Source organism: Schistocerca nitens, chromosome 12 (genome assembly GCF_023898315.1).
Source record: "Schistocerca nitens isolate TAMUIC-IGC-003100 chromosome 12, iqSchNite1.1, whole genome shotgun sequence".
NCBI classification, from domain to species: domain Eukaryota; kingdom Metazoa; phylum Arthropoda; class Insecta; order Orthoptera; family Acrididae; genus Schistocerca; species Schistocerca nitens.
The window spans coordinates 136,340,360-136,364,506 of NC_064625.1; the positions used below are offsets into that span (position 1 = coordinate 136,340,360).

At 40.6% G+C, this 24,147-nt stretch overlaps 1 protein-coding gene across 6 annotated transcripts in view; it reads right to left on the reverse strand.

Moving 5' to 3' along the window:
• Positions 1–18,812, reverse strand: part of LOC126215025 (uncharacterized) — a 101,899-nt gene extending 83,087 nt beyond the window's left edge. For 5 of the 6 annotated variants that reach the window (XM_049941649.1, XM_049941652.1, XM_049941651.1 and 2 more), the window contains exons 1-3: positions 18,680–18,790; positions 18,291–18,547; positions 17,245–17,536 (exon numbers count right to left, since the gene is read on the reverse strand). In XM_049941649.1, coding sequence (XP_049797606.1) covers positions 17,245–17,536; positions 18,291–18,546 — 548 coding nt within the window. In that variant the 5' untranslated portion in view covers position 18,547; positions 18,680–18,790. Of the gene's footprint in view, positions 1–17,244; positions 17,537–18,290; positions 18,548–18,679 lie in introns of all 6 variants that reach the window. The other variant, XM_049941648.1, reaches the window with a different exon arrangement.
• Between the last annotated feature and the right edge of the window lie 5,335 nt (positions 18,813–24,147).

Sequence of the window (24,147 nt, forward strand, 5' to 3'; positions counted from 1 at the left end):
TCGACAATGCGCTCGCAAAACACTGAAATACTATGAAAAACTTTTTTCATCTCTTCGACAAGCACATGCTGCATTCTAAAGTTACTTATGACATCTGAATCAGAAACAATACTTCAATTAGTGAAATTCATTTCATCCTCATTTAGAGACATAGTACTGAGAAAGAAATGTACTGGGAGACCATCGATCAGATGAAGAAAATCCATTGCGGCTTCCAGAAAGAAACTTTCATGGCACTGGTGAATTGTCAATAAAACAACGCGGCCTTTAAGAAGATGCACTGAATGCAACAAGAAAGCGTTACTGTTTTAAGTGAAGTGATGTGGGACTGTGTTTTGTACATGAAATGATGTGGGACTGTGTGTTGCACCTTTTACATCACACAAAAAACTTTATAAAATGTGCCTCTTTGTAATGTTATACAGCATCAACAATAAAGAATATTCAAAGCCCAACTTTAATTTAAGAACGTAATGGTGAGATTTTTAAAAAAAAAGAAGAAGAAGAAGAAGAGCCTGCAATGATAAAATCTCAGCACAACAGTGCATAGCGCCCTATCATAGCCAGCACGGCAGCCCGACCACATACATGTGTGCGCACACACTGTTACGGCACACTCAGCAGCAAAAGGTTTAACATACTAGAGGGAGTGAGACAGGGTTGTAGCCTATCCCCAATGTTATTCAATCTGTATATTGAGCAAGCAGTAAAGGAAACAAAAGAAAAATTCGGAGTAGGAATTAAAATCCATGGAGAAGAAATAAAAACTTTGAGGTTCACCGATGACATTGTAATTCTGTCAGAGACAGCATAGGACCTGCAAGAGCAGTTGAATGGAATGGACAGTGTCTTGAGAGGAGGATATAAGATGAACATCAACAAAAGCAAAATGAGGATAATGGAATGTAGTCGAATTAAATTGGGTGATGCTGCGGGAATTAGATTAGGAAATGAGAGGCTTAAATAGTAAATGAGTTTTGCTATTTGGGGAGCAAAATAACTGATAATGGTCCAAGTAGAGAGGATATAAAATGTAGACTAGCAATGGCAAGGAAAGCATTTCTGAAGAAGAGAAATTTGTTAACATCGAGTATAGATTTAAGTGTCAGGAAGTAGCTTCTGAAAGTATTTGTATGGAGTGTAGCCATGTATGGAAGCGAAACGTGGACGATAAATAGTTTGGACAAGAAGAGAATAGAAGCTTTCGAAATGTGGTGCTACAGAAGAATGCTGAAAATTATATGGGTAGGTCACATAACTAATGAGGGAGTATTGAATAGAATTGGGGAGAAGAGAATTTTTTGGCACAACTTGACTAGAAGAAGGGATTGGTTGGTAGGGCATATACTGAGGCATCAAGGGATCACCAATTTAGTATTGGAGGTCAGCGTGGAGGGTAAAAATCGTAGAGGGATACCAAGAGATAAATACACTAAACTGATTCAGAGGGATGTCGGTTGCAGTAGGTACTGGGAGACGAAGAAGCTTGCACAGGATAGAGTAGCATGGAGAGCTGCATCAAACCAGTCTCTGGACTGAAGACCACAACAACTGCAGGCTAGAAAGTGCCAAAAAAAAATTTTTTTGCACAATATCACTTTTCAGGGACAAATGCCCACATAGGTTAAAAAATAATTTAACACTGAATTTCAATTAACTGCTTTTGCTGCACCTTTGTGTTTCTGTTATAGATATACCGGGTAATATTAATAAAACCAACAAACTGTAGGGATAGATTCCTGACTGAAAATGGAGGGGAAATGGTCCCATGAACATGTGTCTGGAAATGCATTGTTGCCACGGTAGATGGCACTAGTGAATGAAAGTTCTCTGAACATATGCAGGGTTTTTCTTGGATGTTGCAGGCTATGTGACTGAGGCAGCATACTTTAAGCAGCAGAATGGTCCGGTATTCATGGAACAAGCAGAGATGGTGTCTGTGCAGGGCCAAACAGCTGAGAGGCAGCACGCCTATACCAAAACAAGTACCCTCACAGACAACAACCACATTACAGTGTTTCGAACTTTTTGTGGCAGATTGTGTGATCGTGGGTCCTTTCAGAAATACAAACGTGCAGGTAGGTGGTGGACTGTGTCTACACCAGATTTGAAGGACTGGTTTCAACAGCACATCTTCCCCAGATGTTGAATACAATGTGGAAATCCTTTAGCATGGCCTGCTAGATTACCAGACTTACACCCCTGGATTTTTATGTCTGTAGGCTGAAAAACACTGTGTATGCTGAACCAGTTCCCTGGATTTTTATGTCTGTGGGCATCTGAAAAACACTGTGTATGCTAAACCAGTTTCTAATGTGCAAAACTTTCGACGATGTGTTCACGACGCCTGTGGTACTATTCGGAGGGAGGCCAGAACATGCGAAGAGTGAGGCAATCCGTGATGCAACGTGTGAACACGTGCACTGTATCTCACAGACACCATTTTGAAAATCGGTTGTTATGTGGATGTGCTGCAGCTCTGTTTTGCGTTCTAGGACAATTTGTTGTCGTTGCGCACACGCTGTCCATTTACGGGGTGGCTTTTTTTTCTTTCACATTCATTGACTCCAGTAACTAACAACCAAACTGACAACTTAAACCTCGGGCTAAGCTGCAGATCATTCACCCACCACAACCAGATTCATATGCTTTCACATTCGTCAGCTATGCCAACTAACAACAAAACTGAATATATGCAGCAAAAATGTGATACCATAGCAGCCATTAACATTACAGACGGCTCGAATCTAATATTTGTCCTGACCCCAAAAGAAATGGATGTAAGTAGTAAAAGCAGAAAAAGAAATGGGGAGGGGGGAGGGAGGGGAGGTAGGGTCACAAAATGCAAGTAATTCCTATATTCAGACAAAATCTTTAATAAAATGCCTAAATAAACAGTGCATGTGCTATTTAACAATAACAAAAACTTCAATATGTGGCAGAATCAGAATGTGAAGGAACAGCTGTCACCAAACTGTCATTCATTTTCATGTTGGTAGTGTAAATCCTATCACTATGCTCATTGGCTACCACTACTATCCTCCTATTGTGAAAAACTGCTTCCAACATGACACAGAAACACACTGCCAAAATGTGCTGTACGTTACTAACCAATGCAGCACACAGATGGTCCATTGCAAAGTTTAGGCCACAACTCTCATACTTGGGGCTTAGGGGCCAGGCTTCTAGTCACTAGTGATTTGGGCCAGCAAGGGAAAGCACAATTTATGTCGACAAAAGAAGTGGACACAGTGCACGCGAAGGACTTGCTGTCAGAGGCAGTTAGGTATTCCCTGCGCAAAATGGAAAGTAATCGGCTGTGACTACAAGTGTTAGAAGAGTAGTGAAGCAGAAACGAACAATGGATCAATAAGTGTGGGGATAAGATAAAGGCTCTTCAGAAGCAGCAATCCTTTGACAGAAGGTACGCCAAACATTCATACCCGAAGCCAGTAGATGCCCAGTGAAAGCAGAAACTACATAGCACACGCACAGGAAACCACCTTTAAATGGTAATACCTTTTCAGTTTCATTGTACACAAAGATCTTACCGTGACAAGTCCTTGTACCAGCATAAACACAGAGTTATCAGTGAAATAATGCTTTTGTTACATTCAAATATGTTGTAGAATACTGTAAGTGAGGTGTCAGCTTATATGTGGATCACTTTTGTTTACAAGGAACTTTAAAGTACACTTGAGCATTTCATTCAAACCAAATAACTGGAATGCTATGCAGTCATAAAATTCTTTATTTCCAGTAGTTTATTGGCAACAGAAATTCATTTGAAGTTCATGAAGTCTGTTGCTTCATTTAACAGTTAGAAATGGGGACCTGTATGCAATTCTTCCTTACTAGCACAATACAGCAGTTTTGCCTTCTACTGATTTGCAGAAACATGCCAGCAAAATGGTGTTATTTACTAACAACACTGCACTGAAAAAATGTAATAATAATTAATTGTATTGTGAATAAGTAGCTCAAATTCCTTCCAAAAGTTTTGCACAGCAAATCAATGGCAATTCAAACATGGAAAAAAAAGTCATTTTACAATCTTTTAAAGAACTGCTGTCAAACTATCAGTAAATTAACAGACTGAATATTTTCAACCAATGTCCATTCCCTGTTTATTTCTTAGAATAAATCTTGAATAAAAGTTTTTCATGCATTAAGCATGTTGAACAGGTAGGCACGACATGGGGTGCTCTCACACAATTGTCCAGTGGCCAACTAGATAACATTTTACTTGTGCCAGTGGCGGTCTGGTGTGGTTATGCAGACAACAACCGACCACGAAGTAAATAATTAATGCTGTTCCTGCTCTATGGTTGACACATTCTTGTATATATCCTTGTCTGCTCAGTAAATTAGTTATCCCTGTAACCTGAATATTTCATAACAGGGCGTTCCTGTTAATATGAACATCACACAATTGCCAGCACTCGTCACTGCCCATATCAGCACACTGTGCCACCACTGCCATAAGCAAAATTTTACCACAAACTGTTTGAAGTAGTATTTTGACTGTAGCACCACATTACATATCCATCCCGATATTTGTTGCAAACAAGCACTACAGTTCACAAGGGCTAAAGTCATACCCAATTTTAAGGGTCGACAGAAGCGTCCGATCCCACGCGTCGGCTTTGACCCGTGACGTAAGGGTGTTGTCGTGTGTGACGTCATGACGGTGCGGAGTTTGGTTTGAGTGTGGCTGTCTCCAGTTCTGTTTTATCTTATTTTATTTACTTTTCTGATCTGTTCGTTCTATCTCGTGAGATTTTTTTTTTAATTTAAAAACACTTATTACTTATTTTAATTATCTGTTTCCTCCAATTTCTGTTTTAGTTTATTATATTTATCTTTCTGATCTGTTCGTTCTATCCCGTGAGATTTTTTTTTTAAAAAGACAAAAAACACTAATCAGCTACTGAAGCATCTTTATCTTCTATGGGTTGCAGGGGTTACGACCCCTGGGGAGGTGGGTGGGTATTCAAGCATGGCTGTCTTCACTTACACGTTGTAGCTACGCAAGGCGTCTAAATTTGTTTATATTTAGTTTGCCCCCCACCCAAAACTCCCCATTTCCCGCGCTTGTCCCGTTAGTGTCATTAGGCTTCTTGTGGAAAGTGTGTGTGTTTGTTTTTGCTTCCGCCATATTTGTGACGTCATGGGTCAAAGCAGACGGGCGGGATCGGACGCTTCCGTATTTCCAATTTTAATACTAAATTAAAAACTCACCTGTGTCAATCTGCATTAAAACATAGTTCAGCACAAAGAAGTGAATACTACTGCAACAAAATAAATTTCAGGGGTATGGCGAAGCTATATTGCAAGGTAAACTAAAAACAGAAATACGGAAGCATCCAATCCCGCCTGTCTGCTTTGACCCATGACGTCACAAATATGGCGGGGTTAATAAACAGATGTGAAGTGAGGGGCTGGAGGCAGAAGGAGAGGTAGAGGGAGAAAAAGTTTGTGTGTGTGAGTGAAAGGGAGAGGGAGAGGGAGGGGGGGGGGGGAGGGAGAGGGAGAGGGAGAGTGGAAAGAGTGATTATTGAGAGGAAACATTTACATGGCAAGGAGTCTTAAGATTGCATGTTGCATATAGTAGCTGCCCAAAGGTTGGAGTAAATGCAGATAGATATACATTTGTGCCAGTAGTTGATGTACATACAGTGTTAAGCTGACAAGGGGTACAAGCTGTTGGTGTGATGAATTATCTGTGAATGAGGACAATCTCTTGTACTCTTGGCAGCTGTCAATATTTATGGTAAAGATTAGGTGTGTGTAAGTGTGTGTGTGTGTGTGTGTGTGTGTGTGTGTGTGTGTGTGGGCGCGCGCACGCGCATTTTATGAGTGTAGGCAGTTGCTGAAAACGGAGATGATACTATTGTAAATATTGTCATTTTTGTCATTTAAGATAGATTCTGGTTGTTTCATTTGATGTTTGTATATTTGGAGTGTCTTCAAACGGAAAGGCATAAGCATATCCTTTACAACGGACAACAAGATTGGACAGAAGTTACCCAACAACATCGGCACACGAAACCCACTTCATCACACAGGTGTGTACAAAATTGAATGTTCGGACTGTGACTGCTTCTACATAGGCCAGACAGGCAGATCATTTGAGATTAGGTTCAAGGAACACATGGCAGCACTAAAACACAAAAAATATCACACTTCAGCAATAGCTACACACTTGCATGAAACAAAACACCATGTTAACAACACAAGTATTAGCATCCTACACATCCAACCAAAAGGCAGAAAACTAGACATCCTTGAAACACTCCAAATATACAAACATCAAATGAAACAACCAGAATCTATCTTAAATGACAAAAATGACAATATTTATAATAGTATCATCTCCATTTTCAGCAACTGCCTACACTCATAAAATGCACACACACACACACACACACACACACACACACACACTTACACACACCTAATCTTTACCATAAATATTGACAGCTGCCAAGAGTACAAGAGATTGTCCTCATTCACAGATAATTCATCACACCAACAGCTTGTACCCCTTGTCAGCTTAACACTGTATGTACATCAACTACTGGCACAAATGTATATCTATCTGCATTTACTCCAACCTTTGGGCAGCTACTATATGCAACATGCAATCTTAAGACTCCTTGCCATGTAAATGTTTCCTCTCAATAATCACTCTTTCCACTCTCCCTCTCCCTCTCCCCCCCCCCCTCTCCCTTTCACACACACACACACACACACACACACACACACACACACACTTTTTCTCTCTCTATCTCTCCTTCTGCCTCCAGCCCCTCACTTCACATCTGTTTATTAACCCCAATAAAAGAATGTAATGTATGTATGATTTTACTGTTGTAGCCAATATGATCATTGTAATTATAGTCTGTAACATTTCACCTAATTGTTATCAATAAGTATGAAGTTTAAGCCATTTTAACATTTCACCTGATTGTATAAACGAGTACGAATGTTTGCTGTTCTAACTTGTCAGAATTGGATTTATATACCACCTGAAGTACACACACTTATATTTGACACCTCAAAACAAACACCGCCAAATGCTTAAAGCAATTATTCTGTAATAATATTGTTATGATGTATATTCTTTGCACTTTGCGATTATGTCTTCACTTCTGTTATACGAACTTTGCACCCAGCTGATTCCAGACGCCATATTTGTTTACAAATGTGGCAGTATACATGTCATGTGTTACGACAGCAAAAGGAACCTGTGATCACTGAAGGTACTGTAGTTTACTTATTTAATGTTTACCATTAGATATCAGTTTAATTTTTCGTCAAAAGTTATCCTAAACAATATTCTGAAATAGTGTCTCGTTTTTCCACTAGGCAGTGCCACAAGTTCCTCCAAAAATCGTAACACAACACACACACAAATGTAATACTTACTAATGTAAATCCACCCGATGATGGAGGTTTAAACCTTCGAAACGCGTCGTGGAAATAAATAAAACGGTGACTGGTAACAGTGAACTTATTGTTTCATTTAATTACTGTTTCACGTCTTCGAGTTAGAGTCAGTTTTACCCAGCATAAGAACTTTAGGCATTACAGAAGCGTCCATTTACACCCCTCCGCTTTATCCCGTGACATCATTAATATGGCAGAAACAGGTTCTTCCAGCATATACAAAATGTCGACAATGACGTCACTACATACACACGCCAACAAACACAAACAAAAATGGCACAATAACTTCTCAGGCGACACCGTGTTAATGTAGCACTGTCCTTGTGGGCGAGGTTTGCGCGCTCTGGATCTGGAGGACTATGCCGGTGGTAGCATAGCTACCAACAGGGTCACCCATGCTGGACAGGCCAAAGGGAAGGAGCCAGACGAAGTGTGTCCCACAACGTCCTATCGATAACCTGTCTCCTATCCCTAAGCCCATCCTTTTTCCTTATTTTCAATTTCCTACAACATGGGGCAGGGAGGGCTCTAGAGGCATGGTGAAGCCAGTCTCCCTAACGAAGTAAACCCAATACAAATCCAAGACCTCCAGGTTGGGGTTGATCATGGGGTTAACAACCCCATGTAAAAAAAAAACATTGTTACAATACTAAATAAAAGATAGGAACACCTGGACTGATAATACTGATGAACGACCCATGCAAGGAAAAGACAATGTAAATGGAGAAATGATACATACTTTGCTACTTGGAATGTAAGAACTTTGAACAAACCAGGAGGTGTACATAGACTCAAACAAGAGATGGAGAAATATCATATACAGGGTGTATACATGGACAAGGAAAAAAAATTCCCAGATTTCCCGGTTAAAAATATACTTCCGTGTCAAGTGACAGTATACTCTTCCTCGGCACAGTAAACCTCATCAATCCTTTGAATGTTTGTGGTTTTATATACCAGAGTAGAATTTCCCAGCACATTAGAAATAAAAACTCAGGGGAAAAAAAACACTTCTTGAAAGACCTTTGATGTGCAGCAACACGTACACTGCATATTTTTGTATTACGAAGGTATAAATTTGAATTCCACCAAACACCCCATGTTACTTTCCGAAACATTGAAATCAAGATTGCGATGCGCTTTTGTAAGCCAGTCATAGCTCATGTCACGTGATCTCGCCAGATGACGACAGCATAGGACACGTGATGTAGTAAGCCAATAGCAAGATCACTCTTCAGTAGTGCGAACACACAAATAAGAAAAGTTAATGGTTTAAATTAACATACATAGCATTCACATATAATATTGTGTCTCTAAGATTAATAAGCTGGAAGAGAAGCTAAGTTTCCACTACAGGGTTATTACAAATGATTGAAGTGATTTCACAGCTCTACAATAACTTTATTACTTGAGATATTTTCACAATGCTTTGCACACACATACAAAAACTCAAAAAGTTTTTTTAGGCATTCACAAATGTTCGATATGTGCTCCTTTAGTGATTCGGCAGACATCAAGCCGATACTCAAGTTCCTCCCACACTCGGCGCAGCGTGTCCCCATCAATGAGTTCGAAAGCATCGTTGATGCGAGCTCGCAGTTCTGGCACGTATCTTGGTAGAGGAGGTTTAAACAATGAATCTTTCACATAACCCCACAGAAAAAAATCGCATGGGGTTAAGTCGGGAGAGCGTGGAGGCCATGACATGAATTGCTGATTATGATCTCCACCACGACCGATCCATCGGTTTTCCAATCTCCTGTTTAAGAAATGCCGAACATCATGGTGGAAGTGCGGTGGAGCACCATCCTGTTGAAAGATGAAGTCAGCGCTGTCGGTCTCCAGTTGTGGCATGAGCCAATTTTCCAGCATGTCCAGATACACGTGTCCTGTAACGTTTTTATCGCAGAAGAAAAAGGGGCCGTAAACTTTAAACCGTGAGATTGCACAAAACACGTTAACTTTTGGTGAATTGCGAATTTGCTGCACGAATGCGCGAGGATTCTCTACCACCCAGATTCACACATTGTGTCTGTTCACTTCACCATTAAGAAAAAATGTTGCTTCATCACTGAAAACAAGTTTCGCACTGAACGCATCCTCTTCCATGAGCTGTTGCAACCGCGCCGAAAATTCAAAGCGTTTGACTTTGTCATCGTGTGTCAGGGCTTGTAGCAATTGTAAACGGTAAAGCTTCTGCTTTAGCCTTTTCCGTAAGATTTTCCAAACCGTCGGCTGTGGTACATTTAGCTCCCTGCTTGCTTTATTCGTCGACTTCCGCGGGCTACGCGTGAAACTTGCCCGCACGCGTTCAACCGTTTCTTCGCTCACTGCAGGCCGACCCGTTGATTTCCCCTTACAGAGGCATCCAGAAGCTTTAAACTGCACATACCATCGCCAAATGGAGTTAGCAGTTGGTGGATCTTTGTTGAACTTCGTCCTGAAGTGTCGTTGCACTGTTATGACTGACTGATGTGAGTGTATTTCATGCACGACATACGCTTTCTCGGCTCCTGTCGCCATTTTGTCTCACTGCGCTCTCGAGCGCTCTGGCGGCAGAAACCTGAAGTGCGGCTTCAGCCGAACAAAACTTTATGAGTTTTTCTACGTATCTGTAGTGTGTCGTGACCATATGTCAATGAATGGAGCTACAGTGAATTTATGAAATCGCTTCAATCATTTGTAATAGCCCTGTATAATGTTGACTTTTTTGCACATGTTACACTTTAAGATACATCACACAAATGTGCCAGTAAAATTTTTAATAACGACGTAAATGTCTGATCATCTGGGCTCTAAATTCTTCTAAATGGTTGCCCTTAAAGAGTTGATTTTTAAATGAGATTCAAACGCTTTGTGATTTAAGAAATTCATCGTACATTATCGCACACAGTTCTTCTCGCGTAAACGGAAATCTGCTTTGAATGTAACGCTTTTCAAACCACCATTCGCACAATATTTTCCAGCGACCAGTTACAAATAGGTTTGTTTCAGCAGTTGCAAGAGAGCACCAGATAACAGGCGTTACCGCGCTTGCGCAGCTACAATGACTCAGGAAGCCCAGATGTTTGTTGGTGTAAAACATAAAAGATCTTACGTATGTTATAAACAAGACATCAGACAATACTCCAAGAGCTTCGGAATTTTGTGAACCATACTAAAACACATAATTCGGCTTAAAATGGACATTTGTATGTAAATTTTCTTGGAGTACCAGTACTGTATTATCTCATATTTGGTTTTTTATTATGGCATAATGTCATGCGTGCTCTTGAAATGCAGCGAACAGTTGAAACTAACTAATAGTGTGAAATTAAACACTTCGTTTCAAATAAATTGACTCCCTTAGCAGAAAAAATTAATTTTAAGCCAAATCTCTTTAGCAAGCCGGCAAAATTAACTTCACTGTTCTGTAAGGCGATTAATGCTTGACTGTCAGAAAGATGGAAATAAAATCTGAAACTAATAACATATTTTATCCTTCCGTAATTATGCGAACGTATTTTAATTCAATTAATAGCTCCCGGCTACAAAAATCCATTTTGTGATCATTTAACGTGAGAGCAATAAATGAAGAGGAAACAACAAAATCACTGAACGTAAATACAGATCACGTGGAGACTCTTCACCTCAACTCAGACTGCTCCGTGCATCAGCCCCAGATTTACTATATTTCCTAACCGGGCAATATTAAGTAGTGGCGCCCAGCCACACTTCTGTAACCAGAAGTGGGAGAACGTACTACTCAACGCGACTCAACTGCGCATGCTCAAGAGCCCGCCCGCAACAGCTCAAACGAATCTCATTTAAACAGTTGTCACATCACACTCATCAGAGGCAATTTGTTGTTATAAAGCATTGCATAGTCTTCCTAAAGCCTTTGACACACTTTGCTGTTGGCAGACGCTTGTATGAGCAGTTTTATTGTTGTATACGGCGCATTTCCTTTGCAACTTAAGTTTTATTTTCGCTTTTCTTTTCTCTCGTCCATGTTTTGTTGCTGCAGTATTATTCTGCAGTAGCGGGATACAGTAATATCCTTTGTTAGAATATTGGTTCTTACCAGTCAAAATCACAAAAATTTAACTGAAAACTAAACCAATGAGAAATTCCTGGAATTCTAAACAATACCTGGTTTTTTCCGGGATGGAAAAATTCCTGGATTTTTCCCAGATCGTATACAACCTGCATATAGGAGTAGCAGCAATTCAAGAGGTCATATGGAAAGGAGATGGCATCATAAGAAGTGGTAATTACACAATTATGTATAGTGGAGGAGACAGTGGTATAGAAGGTGATTCTGGCTTTCTTTTAGACGATAAGTATAAAGCAGCAATCATAAATTTTAATCCTATAAATGAAAGGATGTGTACTTTGAGAATGAAGCCTGCTTCTTCAACATCACTAGTGTGTGTGGATGCACCCACAGAAAATGAGGAGTGTGAAGTGAAAGATTAGTTTTATGGTCGACTGTAACAGGAATTACACGGCATACCAAGGAATGATGTAAAGATGGTGATGGGTGACTTCAATGCAAAAGTGAGAAAAGAAGAAGCCTTTAGAGAAACAGTAGGAAATGAAAGCCTGTACGAGGCGCCGAATAAAACTGGACAAAGACTTATAGACTTTGCCATGGGCAATGCAATGGTAGTGAAGAGTACATGGCTCCAGAGAAAGAACATAAGGAAAGCCACATGGCGCTCGACAGATGGGACTATTTTTAATCAAATTGACCATGTGGTAATCGACAGGGGACATGTGTCTGACATCCTTGAAGTTGACAGCTGCAGGCGGGCTCACCGCAATTCGGATCATTATATAGTAACAGTGAAGTACAGACAACACATAGCTGTCTATAGATCCAGAGGGAAGACAAAAGCTCCACGAAGATACAATGTTTCCAAATTGAAAGAGAATGGAGTATCTGAAAAGTCTGAAACAGAATTGCAGAAAAAATGAGGCTAAGCAAAGCAAAGCTGTGGAAAGCATCGAAGGGAAGTGGAGTATGATTAAAAAGACTCCACTAGAAACTGTAGAAGTCTTAAGTTTAGAAGAAAGGGTGTGAAGGACAAGATGGAACGATGACTGTAAAAAGGCAGTGGAAGAGAGAAATGAGGCAAGGAAGAAAATGATAAACAGGACAACAAGATCTAACACAGAAGTATTCATGGAGGAAAGGAAAGAGGCAGAAATGATCTGCAGGGAGGAATTAGAGAGGAGACGGATTACGGAGCTAGAAGAAGAATATAATGATCAAGAAGTAAGAAAATTCCACAAGAGAGTTCAGGAACTGAAAACCTCATACGGTATTCTGTAGAAATAAAGAAGGAAATTTTATAGGAGGAGAAGAACACGTTCTAGACCGATGGGCAGAATATTTCAGTGAGCTGCTGAATATCACAACAGAAAGAGTAGTTCTGCAAGAAAATGAAACAGAGGGTCACCAACTGTGGCAGAACGTTTGTCAGGCTGAAAGACTTGTACCTATACCAACAATAGAGGAATCATAAGGCTCCAGGAAGAGATGCCAGACCAGTGGAACATGGCCTTTACATTCCCAATTCATAAGAAGAAGGACAAAGCAAACTGTGAAAATTATCGCGCTATTGCTTTAGTCAGCAATGTGTACAAAGTATTAACCAAAGTCACTGCTATGAGACTTACACCAATTACAGAAGAAATACTCGAGACTGCCAGTGTGGTTTTCGATGGGGCAAATCAACAATAGACCAGATCTTCATTATAAGGTAAATAATGGAAAACTGTTATGAATATAATGTAGATGTACACCAACTTTTTGTAGACTTTAAACAGGCCTATGATTGCGTTAAAAGGAAAAAGCTATATGACACCTTAATGGAGATGGAATTCCCAAGTAAACTTATCAGACTGGTACACATGACCCTCACCAGCAGTAGAAGGAAAACTTTCTAAAGAATTTGAGGTCTACCAAGGGTTAAGACAGGATGATGTATTATCCACTCTACTCTTCAACATAGTGTTGGAGAGAGTGATGCGAAGGGTGGAGACTTAACCGAGGTGACGCTCTGTTTAAGCGTATGCACCGAAATCTAGCTTATGCCAATGATGTGTGTATGTTGTCTAGAAGTTTGAAAGAAATGGAAGAAGAATTTGGCAGACTGGAAAAGGAGGCAGAACAGTTGGGACTTAGAGTAAACAACACAAAAACACAGTATCTCTCTGCTTCCAGGAAAAATGCTGTTGTTGAAGAGAAATATATTAAGTTGAACAGAGGCAATTATGAGAGATGTGAGAAGTTCCAATACCTGGGGGTGCTGGTTATGGAGGATAGCAGAATAAGAGAAGAAATAAAATCTAGGATTGCCCTGATCAAGATCCTTCAGTCACATAGACTGAGCAGAAAATCGAAGGTGACTGTCTATCGAACAGTCATAAGACGGGTGGTAATGTATAGCTCAAACATGGACAATGACTTTAGCAGAAGAAAAGCTCTTGAGAAGATGGGAGAGGAAAATATCAAGAAAGATTTTTGGAGCTGTGTATGAGGTGGGGCAATGGAGGATAAAGAGAAACAAGGAATTGGAAGAACTATACAGAAATCCTGACTTGGTGACTGAAATTAAGTGTAACAGATTAAGATGGCTGAGCCATTGAGCCATGTAGTGCGAATATCAGAGGATCGAGCTGCCAAAAAGGTTCACACGGGAAATCCGGGCGGCAAAGGTAGACCGCAGAAACATTGGCTGGCGGATGTCTAAAATGATTTGAGAAAGATTGGAGTCAGGAGATGGAGGAAGCAAGCAGAAAATCATCAGGATTGGGCTGTGATCACCAGAGAAGACAAGGCCCTACATGGGCTGTAGCGCCACGGAGTAAGTAAGTAAGCAATAACTTCTCACTCCAAAAATAAAATGAAACTAACAGGACAACTGTAGGGTTAGGGTGAGGACAAGCTACTTGTACAATAAAATGAAAAACAACCCTCTATCCCAAAACAAATAACATAAAAAAAATTGAAATGATGACATTCTGGTAAACCAACAAAACCACAAGAACTGGACATTTCCCTTGACCTATACAGCTCGAACATGGCTACCAATACCAAAAAACAAACACCTACAACTCTGAAAAGTGGAACCTAGACCCCCCACAACTTAAAAAACCCAAATATGCCACATTCACATTAAAACAACACAACTGACCTACCATAAATAACTATGCAAAAAACAAAACATCACAATTAATGTACAATAAAACCATGACAAAAATCACTTACCATCTACGTACATATGCACATGCACTGGTTTCAATTCTTGACCTTTTGTCACCCCCAGAATTAAAACAAAATATCCACATGTTAATTTCTGTGCCTCAAATGGTGGTAAATGATAAGCTTAAGGTATTTATCCATCCATTCATAGTACCGGTATTGTAACTGCATATACGTAACTCGTTCTCAGCTGACATCAGCTAGTTGCATCCCATTTCACAGCAAAAGTCATATGTAGGGCTTGCAGTCATGATGAAGTCAAAATAACTGTCAACTGCCTCTTTAGAGCACTGAGATCTACAGATTATTCACATTCAGCGCTTTTTCCAATAGAAACTTTCTTCCTTAACGATGATTTAGTGCACAAATTATACAGGGTGATTCAAAAAGAATACCACAACTTTAGGAATTTAAAACTCTGCAATGACAAAAGGCAGAGCTAAGCACTATCTGTCGGCGAATTAAGGGAGCTATAAAGTTTCATTTAGTTGTACATTTGTTCGCTTGAGGCGCTGTTGACTAGGCGTCAGCGTCAGTTGATGCTAAGATGGCAAGCGCTCAACAGAAAGCTTTTTGTGTTATTGAGTACGGCAGAAGTGAATCGACGACAGTTGTTCAGCGTGCATTTCGAACGAAGTATGGTGTTAAACCTCCTGATAGGTGGTGTATTAAATGTTGGTATAAACAGTTTACAGAGAATGGCTGTTTGTGCAAAGGGAAAAGTACTGGACGGCCGATAACGAGTGATGAAAATGTAGCACGCATCCAGCAAGCATTTGTTCGCAGCCCAGGAAAATCGACTCGCAGAGCTAGCAGAGAGCTGCAAATTCCACAATCAACTGTATGGAGAGTCCTACGAAAAAGGATGGAGCGCCACCACATTGGCACTTATCTGTCCGTAACGGTACCTGAACGTCAACTACCCGAGGCGATGGATCGGCCGTGACAGAGCACTTCATCACTGGCCTCCAAGAAGCCCTGATCTTACCCCCTGCGATTTTTTCTTATGGGGGTATGTTACGGATATGGTGTTTCGGCCACCTCTCCCAGCCACCATTGATGATTTGAAACGAGAAATAACAGCAGCTATCCAAACTGTTACGCCTGATATGCTACAGAGAGTGTGGAACGAGTTGGAGCATCGGGTTGATATTGCTCGTGTGTCTGGAGGGGGCCATATTGAACATCTCTGAACTTGTTTTTGAGTGATACAAACCTTTTTAAATACTCTTTGTAATGATGTATAACAGAAGGTTATATTATGTTTCTTTCATTAAATACACATTTTTAAAGTTGTATTCTTTTTGAATCACCCTGTATTTTCACAGGACATATTCAAATGATAAACAAAATACTTTAATTTAAAATTAATTCTTTCTCTATTTAAATTCTTATCAATATATATCCTCAAAGATGTAATGAATGTTGCTCTCGCCCTATTCCTGTCTAATGTTTGTACATATTATATACACCCACAAAAATATATTAATATGTGCTTGATATGTTATACGCTACAGTGCTAAATTATGAATGGATGGATAAATACCTTAAGCTTATCATTTACCACCATTTGAGGCACAGAAATTAACATGTCGATATTTTGTTTTAATTCTGAGGGTGACAAAAGGTCAAGAATTGAAACCAGTCCATTATTTATGACTTCCGCTGTTCAATGTAAAATGTACATTACAACATAAATTTATTTGTGTGTGGCGACGTCATTTATCCACTGCGCCAAAAACAGCGGGTGAAAGCTGCAGCTGATAGATATTTATCTTTGCCATAGTCGGCTTGGTTACGAGTTGTTTATTCTTGTCAGTTTTTGATCTGTGCTTTGAAAATAAAATGTTTTCTCATCTCATGAAAAAGCTGTTACTTGATAAAAACACACACACACACACACACACACACACACACACACACACGACAATGCAACCCCACCAACGTGACATAACATATTCAGCAAGAAGACTGAGTAGCTGCAGAAACTGTATGACAGACATCATACCACCACACATCTCAGAACGTAATGATACTCTCATGAACTTCATTGTCATATCCACATCTAATGCAAAAGCACTACAAAACTTCTTTCAGCACAACAAGCACCAAACTAACCAGACCTAACAAAAACACCAAACACATAAACAAAAACGAATCTTAATCTCCCACTGAAAAAAACTCAAAACCACATTAGTATGATGACAACCAAAACTCAACTGAACCCAATACAGGAAGTTAAACTTGGCACGTAAACCTCCACTACCAGAGGATACCATCAAATATAAGAACACGATATCTACAAACAGAACCAACTCAAAAGCTCCACACCGTAATGGCGTCACACACTATACTATCACATCATGGGTCAAAGCATACAACTGGAATCGGATGCTTCCATTGACCTGATTTTATTGTGCTAAATGTAGGTACCTTTAAATTTGCAAACCTTCGCGTCTGCTGAAATAAGTCTTTCTTCTACTGTCTACATTGCTTACATTTCATTTATACCTGGTAACAGTTGCATCTACATTAAGTACCTTGCTGGTTCTGGAGACAGGAGAGGACCTCGAGTAGCCACCGAAGTTGTCCACGGGCCTAAGAATGGCAAGTACTGCTCACAGAACTTATCACAAGACAATCCTCTCTGGTGACGGAAGTCTGGAGACACCCACAACGTATGGTCAGCAACCACATTAACGAACCGTGATGACACTTGCCCGAGAGAGCGCACGTCACGAGGTGGCAGTGAACGCAACACCACCAGCAGCAACTCGTCTGACAAGTCTGTGAGACTTGGACCGCACTGCTGAGCACTTCTTCTAGCCGCTTCTGAAAATAAAAACAAGTGGTTGAGACAGTGCTTTGAAAAACAGTTTGACATTTGCCACACACAATACCACCACTACAAAATGGGCCTATAATTAAAATGTAACATAATTAAAAGCCACAGGAGTAAAAATCATTTAATTCTTATAAAAGGCACCAGTTAACAGATATTTCACTACAGATTCAAGTGCACGGAGTGATTAAACATACAAACAGGCAACCAAAAACGTCAACATTTTGCATTGTCCAAATTGGTAAAACTAACCACTTAAATCTGATATTATCTATACTTTCAATTTGCAGCTTATCACATGAGTTTTCCATTGACTTAAAATGTAACTTGTATTAGATCTATTTTAAGTTTTTTGGCGCATCGTGTGGCCTCCGCAACACTTTTAAATAGGCTCTACCGTGATGTTTTTGTAATTGAGAAAGTCAGTGCGATAAAAATCAACATTCATCGATAGTTTACATCTCTTCCATATAATGTAACAGGAGTTAGTTGTTAAATGTTGAGGCACCAACTGTGGCGTCTCTTTTTATTTCGAAAGAAACTAACAGAATAAGAAAGCAAATTACTGTACCATCCAAACATATACCCAAAGCGAGCCACTCGCTTGCATTAGACCTACATAACACAACGACATTCTTCAAAGCGTTGTTAGTATAGTTTCATAATTCTAAACAGGTGTAAGTAATTTCAGACAAGACAACAGTCCAAACAAAGGTAGCATTACACATACTACGCACTACTCACCATTTTTCTTCCTTAAAGACCTCAGCTTCAAACGCTGAACAAGCATTCGTTTTCTTTTGTGAACTTTTTCACTGCTTTCAAGCTTAACTTTTCTCTTACGGCCACTTTCGTCTGATGTCTGTGGTTTTGGCTCGTCTGTCTTTCTTTCTTTTTTATGGTCCGAACTGTCTCCATTTCCCACAGCTCTGTTTTGGGATCCATCAGTTTCTCCTTTTCCAAGGCCGGCAATGCCGACAGGCTTCGATTTGTTTTCCATGCTGTAAGAAATTAATAAATTTACCGTAAAAGTTCCTCTGCCTTGCAGTTTGTATCAGACGCTAAATACTCATCACGCATATAAAATTAATGACTCAAAGAAGCTGGAAAGCAGTTAACTATATTAACATTACTTCTATACCTCCCAAAAGCCTTCGACGACAAAGCCCTCAACCTATTTGCTGCGTCAATTCCAAACAACCATTATACCCTAAACACTGCCACAATTTTCTAAGAAGTGCTCAAAGATGTGACAAGCGCACAAACACTCAACAAAGATGCAACTGCAGCTCGGATTTCAGTGTCTGCCGTCAGATGCATGATGCTGCTACACAAATGGGCACCATTTAGTTTCCCTGATTTTATAGCCATAAAGGATAGATAAGAGTCTCAAAATACTAATAAGCATGAATTTCCTAAAAATTCTTTTAGTTGTAACAGTTAAAACCAGTTATCACTAAACAGAAGAGGGTAAGCTACTGTTACAATTTCTGGAGTAGAACATTGACCACATTGAATGAAAAATCTGTCCAGAATTATCACAGCGTATTTTCTCTAGCCACAGCTGCAGTACATACATAAAATAATTAATAGAATTCCTTCTTAATTAATATTTAAATCGAAATTCAATGTTCACGAACGCCGAAAACTACCTCCATGAAGACAAGAAATAATTGCATACATTCCACTTGTGAAGGAATATACATAACAGAAAAAAATAGATTAACAACGGAATTAAACTTGTAATTCTTTTGCGTCAAATACATTACACTTTGAATGAAAAACTTGACAATTAAAAAGTAGTTGGTGAGAAGCAACAATTTACATAACCTTGATCCTTAGCTTTGCCGTCTGTGAAGCATTTTTTGTCATTAGGAAGTGATCGACGATTTTCCTATCTTCAGTGTTGCCCTATTCCAAGTTACAGGTAGGTATTAATAAATGGAGAGGAAGGTAATTTTTTCTTCTAGTACCGGTATTGTAACTGCATATACGTAACTCGTACTCAGCTGACATCAGCTAGTTGCATCCCATTTCACAGCAAAAGTCATATGTAGGGCTTGCAGTCATGATGAAGTCAAAATAACTGTCAACTGCCTCTTTAGAGCACTGAGATCTACAGATTATTCACATTCAGCGCTTTTTCCAATAGAAACTTTCTTCCTTAACGATGATTTAGTGCAGAAATTATATTTTCACAGGACATATTCAAATGATAAACAAAATACTTTAATTTAAAATTAATTCTTTCTCTATTTAAATTCTTATCAATATATATCCTCAAAGATGCAATGAATGTTGCTCTCGCCCCATTCCTGTCCAATGTTTGTACATATTATATACACCCACAAAAATATATTAATATGTGCTTGATATGTTATACGCTACAGTACTAAATTATGAATGGATGGATAAATACCTTAAGCTTATCATTTACCACCATTTGAGGCACAGAAATTAACATGTCGATATTTTGTTTTAATTCTGAGGGTGACAAAAGGTCAAGAATTGAAACCAGTCTATTATTTATGACTTCCGCTGTTCAATGTAAAATGTACATTACAACATAAATTTATTTGTGCGTGGCGACGTCATTTATCCACTGCGCCAAAAACAGCGGGTGAAAGCTGCAGCTGATAGATATTTATCTCTGCCGTAGTCGGCTTGGTTACGAGTTGTTTATTCTTGTCAGTTTTTGATCTGTGCTTTGAAAACAAAATGTTTTCTCATCTCATGAAAAAGCTGTTACTTGATAAAATATAAAGGCTCCCATAGTGGTGACCCCGAAAAATCGTAGCAGAAGCATAAAGAAAATATATATACCGACGAGAATAATGAATTCAGAGACAAAAGCATGGGGCAGGGGAATCAGGATTGAAGACTACAGTCTGTTCGACCAAGGATCGCGGTCCACACCCTTTGATTCGCCACAAAACGGAACGACAGATGTTAATGCAAAAGATGGGAGTACCTACGCGCGACACGGAAATGTTAAGCTTTCCGCCTTCTGGCCGACGCGCTCCCAGCTTTGGTTTACGCAGGCTGAATGCATATTTCGGGAGCGTGGGGTGTCTAACAACATTGACAAATTTAATATAGTGGTTTCACATCTAAATTTAGAAGTGATAGAGCAAGTAGAAGAAACCTTGTCGCAACAAAATTACTTTGTGATAAAGGAAGCTCTCATACAGCATTATATGATGTCACCATATTTGCGACTACAAAAAATTTTCGCATACGAAGATTTGGGCGACAAGACTTCGTTACAAGTATTCAAAGCCTTACGTACATTAGCCGGCCACGAACTCCTACCTGAAGAGTCTTTACGTCTAATATGGCTTCGTAAACTTCCTGCCAACATCCGTGCCGTCATTGCAGCAGAAACAGACTTACCATTGCAAGTCTTAGCAAAAAAGGCAGACACCATCGCAAACACCTTAACCGAAGTTTCTGCGTGTTCCGAATTCAACTACAGCCAGGATAGAGGCCCAAGAACGTGTAGTGTGATGGAATCTGACGTCAGTGAGCCAGGAACATGCAATAATACTTCCCAACAGCAGTGCTCATCGACCGAACCCACCATACAGCAACTGGCCGCACAAGTGGCAAAACTCAACGTGCAAGTAACTTCACACCACCACCAGCTACGAAGTCGCAGTTGGAAAAGACGAAGAAATGCTATCCAACAGGATTTGACAGATCAATGGTGCTGGTACCACAGACGCTTCGGTAACACTGCCCGTCAATGTATTCAACCCTGCAGCTACCCAAACTTAAAAGGCGGGCGTTAAAGGGCGCTAACGTTCGTCAACAACAACATAGGCGCCCGAGTCATAGCGTGATTCAAAGAGGTGAAAACGCCACGGTATCTGCAGTCAACCAATCACACCGATTGTTCGTGTTGGACCTCTCTTCAGGTGAGAAGTTTCTGATTGACACAGGTTCAGAAGTCAGTGTTTATCCAAGAAAGAGAGGTGATATACTCACGACAACAACGCAACATGTGCTGACTGCGGCAAACAATTCCAGAATATCTACCTATGGTGAGAAACAGTAGGCATTACATCTGAATTCCAACTTACATCCAAAATGGACTTTTGTGGTTGCTGATGTGCCGAGTCCTATAATTGGAGCGGACTTTTTGCGGAACTACCGACTTATGCCCGACCTGGTCAACCGTCGTTTGGTGACAGTTCCCACAGAAGGGATAATGCCTACTGCGTCTTCCGCGTCGGTTCAAGTGCAGTGCGATGTGTCCGTGTCTTTCCGCACAAAGATTTCCGGCTCCTCTACCGCGTCATCCGCGTCGGGATATTGTGATACGATTTCGTACCCGCAACTAAGCGGGGCGCACACGTGTGCGTCACGCAAGAAGACACCCGACAGTCGTAACGATTCGTATACTGTAGGCAATATCAGAGCACTGTCGGAGGAATCACTTTTTCGTAAACTGCTTCAAGACTTTCCAGCACTTACCGAACCCGTCAACGCAACCAGGAAATGCAAACACAATACTCAACACCACATCAGCACGACACAAGGTCAACCCGTTGCCTTCCGCCCGCGGCGTCTGCCTCCAGAGAAGCTGCTCGCGGCGCGAGCTGAGTTCGACAGACTTCTAAAAACAGGTATTGTAAGTAGGTCTGATAGTTCATGGGCATCTCCAATACACATGGTCCGTAAAAAAGACAATTCATGGAGAGTATGTGGAGACTACAGGGCGCTCAATGCCCGCACAATTCCCGACCGATACCCAGTACCCAATGTGACTGATTTTAACAGTACGATTAGCAATGCCAAAATATTTAGTGTGATTGATTGCGCCAAAGCATTTTCCCAGATTCCCATGGCTCCATCTGACATTAAAAAAACAGCAGTTATCACACCATTCAGTTTGTTTGAGTACAATTTTATGCCATTTGGCCTCAGAAACGCTGCCCAAACATGGCAAAGATTCATGCATGAGTTGCTTCGAGAATTACCATTCGTATTTTGTTATATGGACGACATTTTAGTATTCTCTGGTTCTGTATATCAGCATGTCGAACATCTGCGGCAGCTTTTCCGCCGTCTGACAGAGTATGGCATAATTATTAACGAAGCAAAGTGCACGTTTGGAAAACGCGAGGTTAAGTTCCTGGGATATTTGGTTTCAGCAGCAGGCCTGTCACCTTTGCCTGAGTGGGTTGAAGCAGTACAACAGATGCCCCTTCCCACAACTTACAAAGGACTTTGCAGATTTTCAGGCATGCTATACAACAGGAAATCGTAAAATTCCATGGAGTCCAGATGCTGAAGCAGCTTTCCATGACTTAAAGAAATGTCTTTTTCAGGCAACACTACTGGGACATCCAAGATTGAGCGCTCCTTTAGCGCTCATGGTTGATGCGAGCCAAACAGCAGTGGGTGCAGCGCTACAGCAAGAAGTTGATGGCAGATGGCAGCCGTTCGCATTTTTCTCTAAAAACCTGACTCGACAGCAGCAAAAATGGAATGCTATTGACCGTGAGTTGCTTGCTATTTACTTACCCATAAAGCATTTTCGCACGTCTGTCGAAGGGAGACACTTTGCAATTTTTACCGATCACAAGCCGTTAGTAGCTATATTTCAACGAGACACAGAGCTCAATTCACCACGTCAGTACAAGCAAGTCGAGTACATTGCACAGTTCACAACTGACGTGCGTCACATTTCAGGAAAAGACAACCTGGTCGCAAATTGCCTGTCTAGGAATTGTGCCAGTTTAAATTCAATTCGTTGGACCGAGTTAGTGTCTAAACAACGAGAAGATCCTTTCTTGCGCCGTCTAATACAGGAACAGAGAACTGCGCTGTGGCTCAGACGTGTGTCTGTCCCAAATGTTCCAGACGGGATTTGGTGTGATGTAGCAAAAGGAAAGGAGCGACCTTACATACCAGAACAATATCGTCGCGAGATTTATAGTGCACTACATAACCTATCACATCCAGGAGTGTGAGCTACAGCCAAGTTAGTTTCCTCTAAAGTAGTGTGGCCTGGAATACAAAAAGATTGTCGTGCATGGGCGCGTGCATGCCTAACATGCCCGCGTAATAAAATCAGCAGACATGTCTTTGCACGTATTGCTGACTTCCTGACGCCATCTGCAAGATTTTCACTTATACATGTGGACATTGCGAGCCCGCTATCATGCTCTTCAGAACAATGCTATTTGCTCAAAATCATTGATCGTTTTACCAGGTGGCCAGAAGTAGTTGTAATACAAGACATTTCTGCGGAGTCGGTTGCAAAAGCACTGTTGCATTCATGGTTCTCCAGGTTTGGCGTTCCGCAAAACATAATAACAGATCGCAGAAGGCAGTTTGAAAGCCAACTTTTCAATGAACTTTTACTACTGTGCTGGTGCAACCACCTACGCACCACAAGCTATCATCCATCTAGTAATGGAATGGTGGAACGACTACACCGCACGCTCAAAGCTGCATTAATGTGTAGTTCCACTTCATGGCTCGAAGCACTACCGCTGGTCCTACTCGGATTGAGAACGGCCGTGAAGGAGGACTTACATTGCTCTTCCGCAGAATTGGTTTATGGCGAGCAGTTGAGGGTTCCTGGAGAATT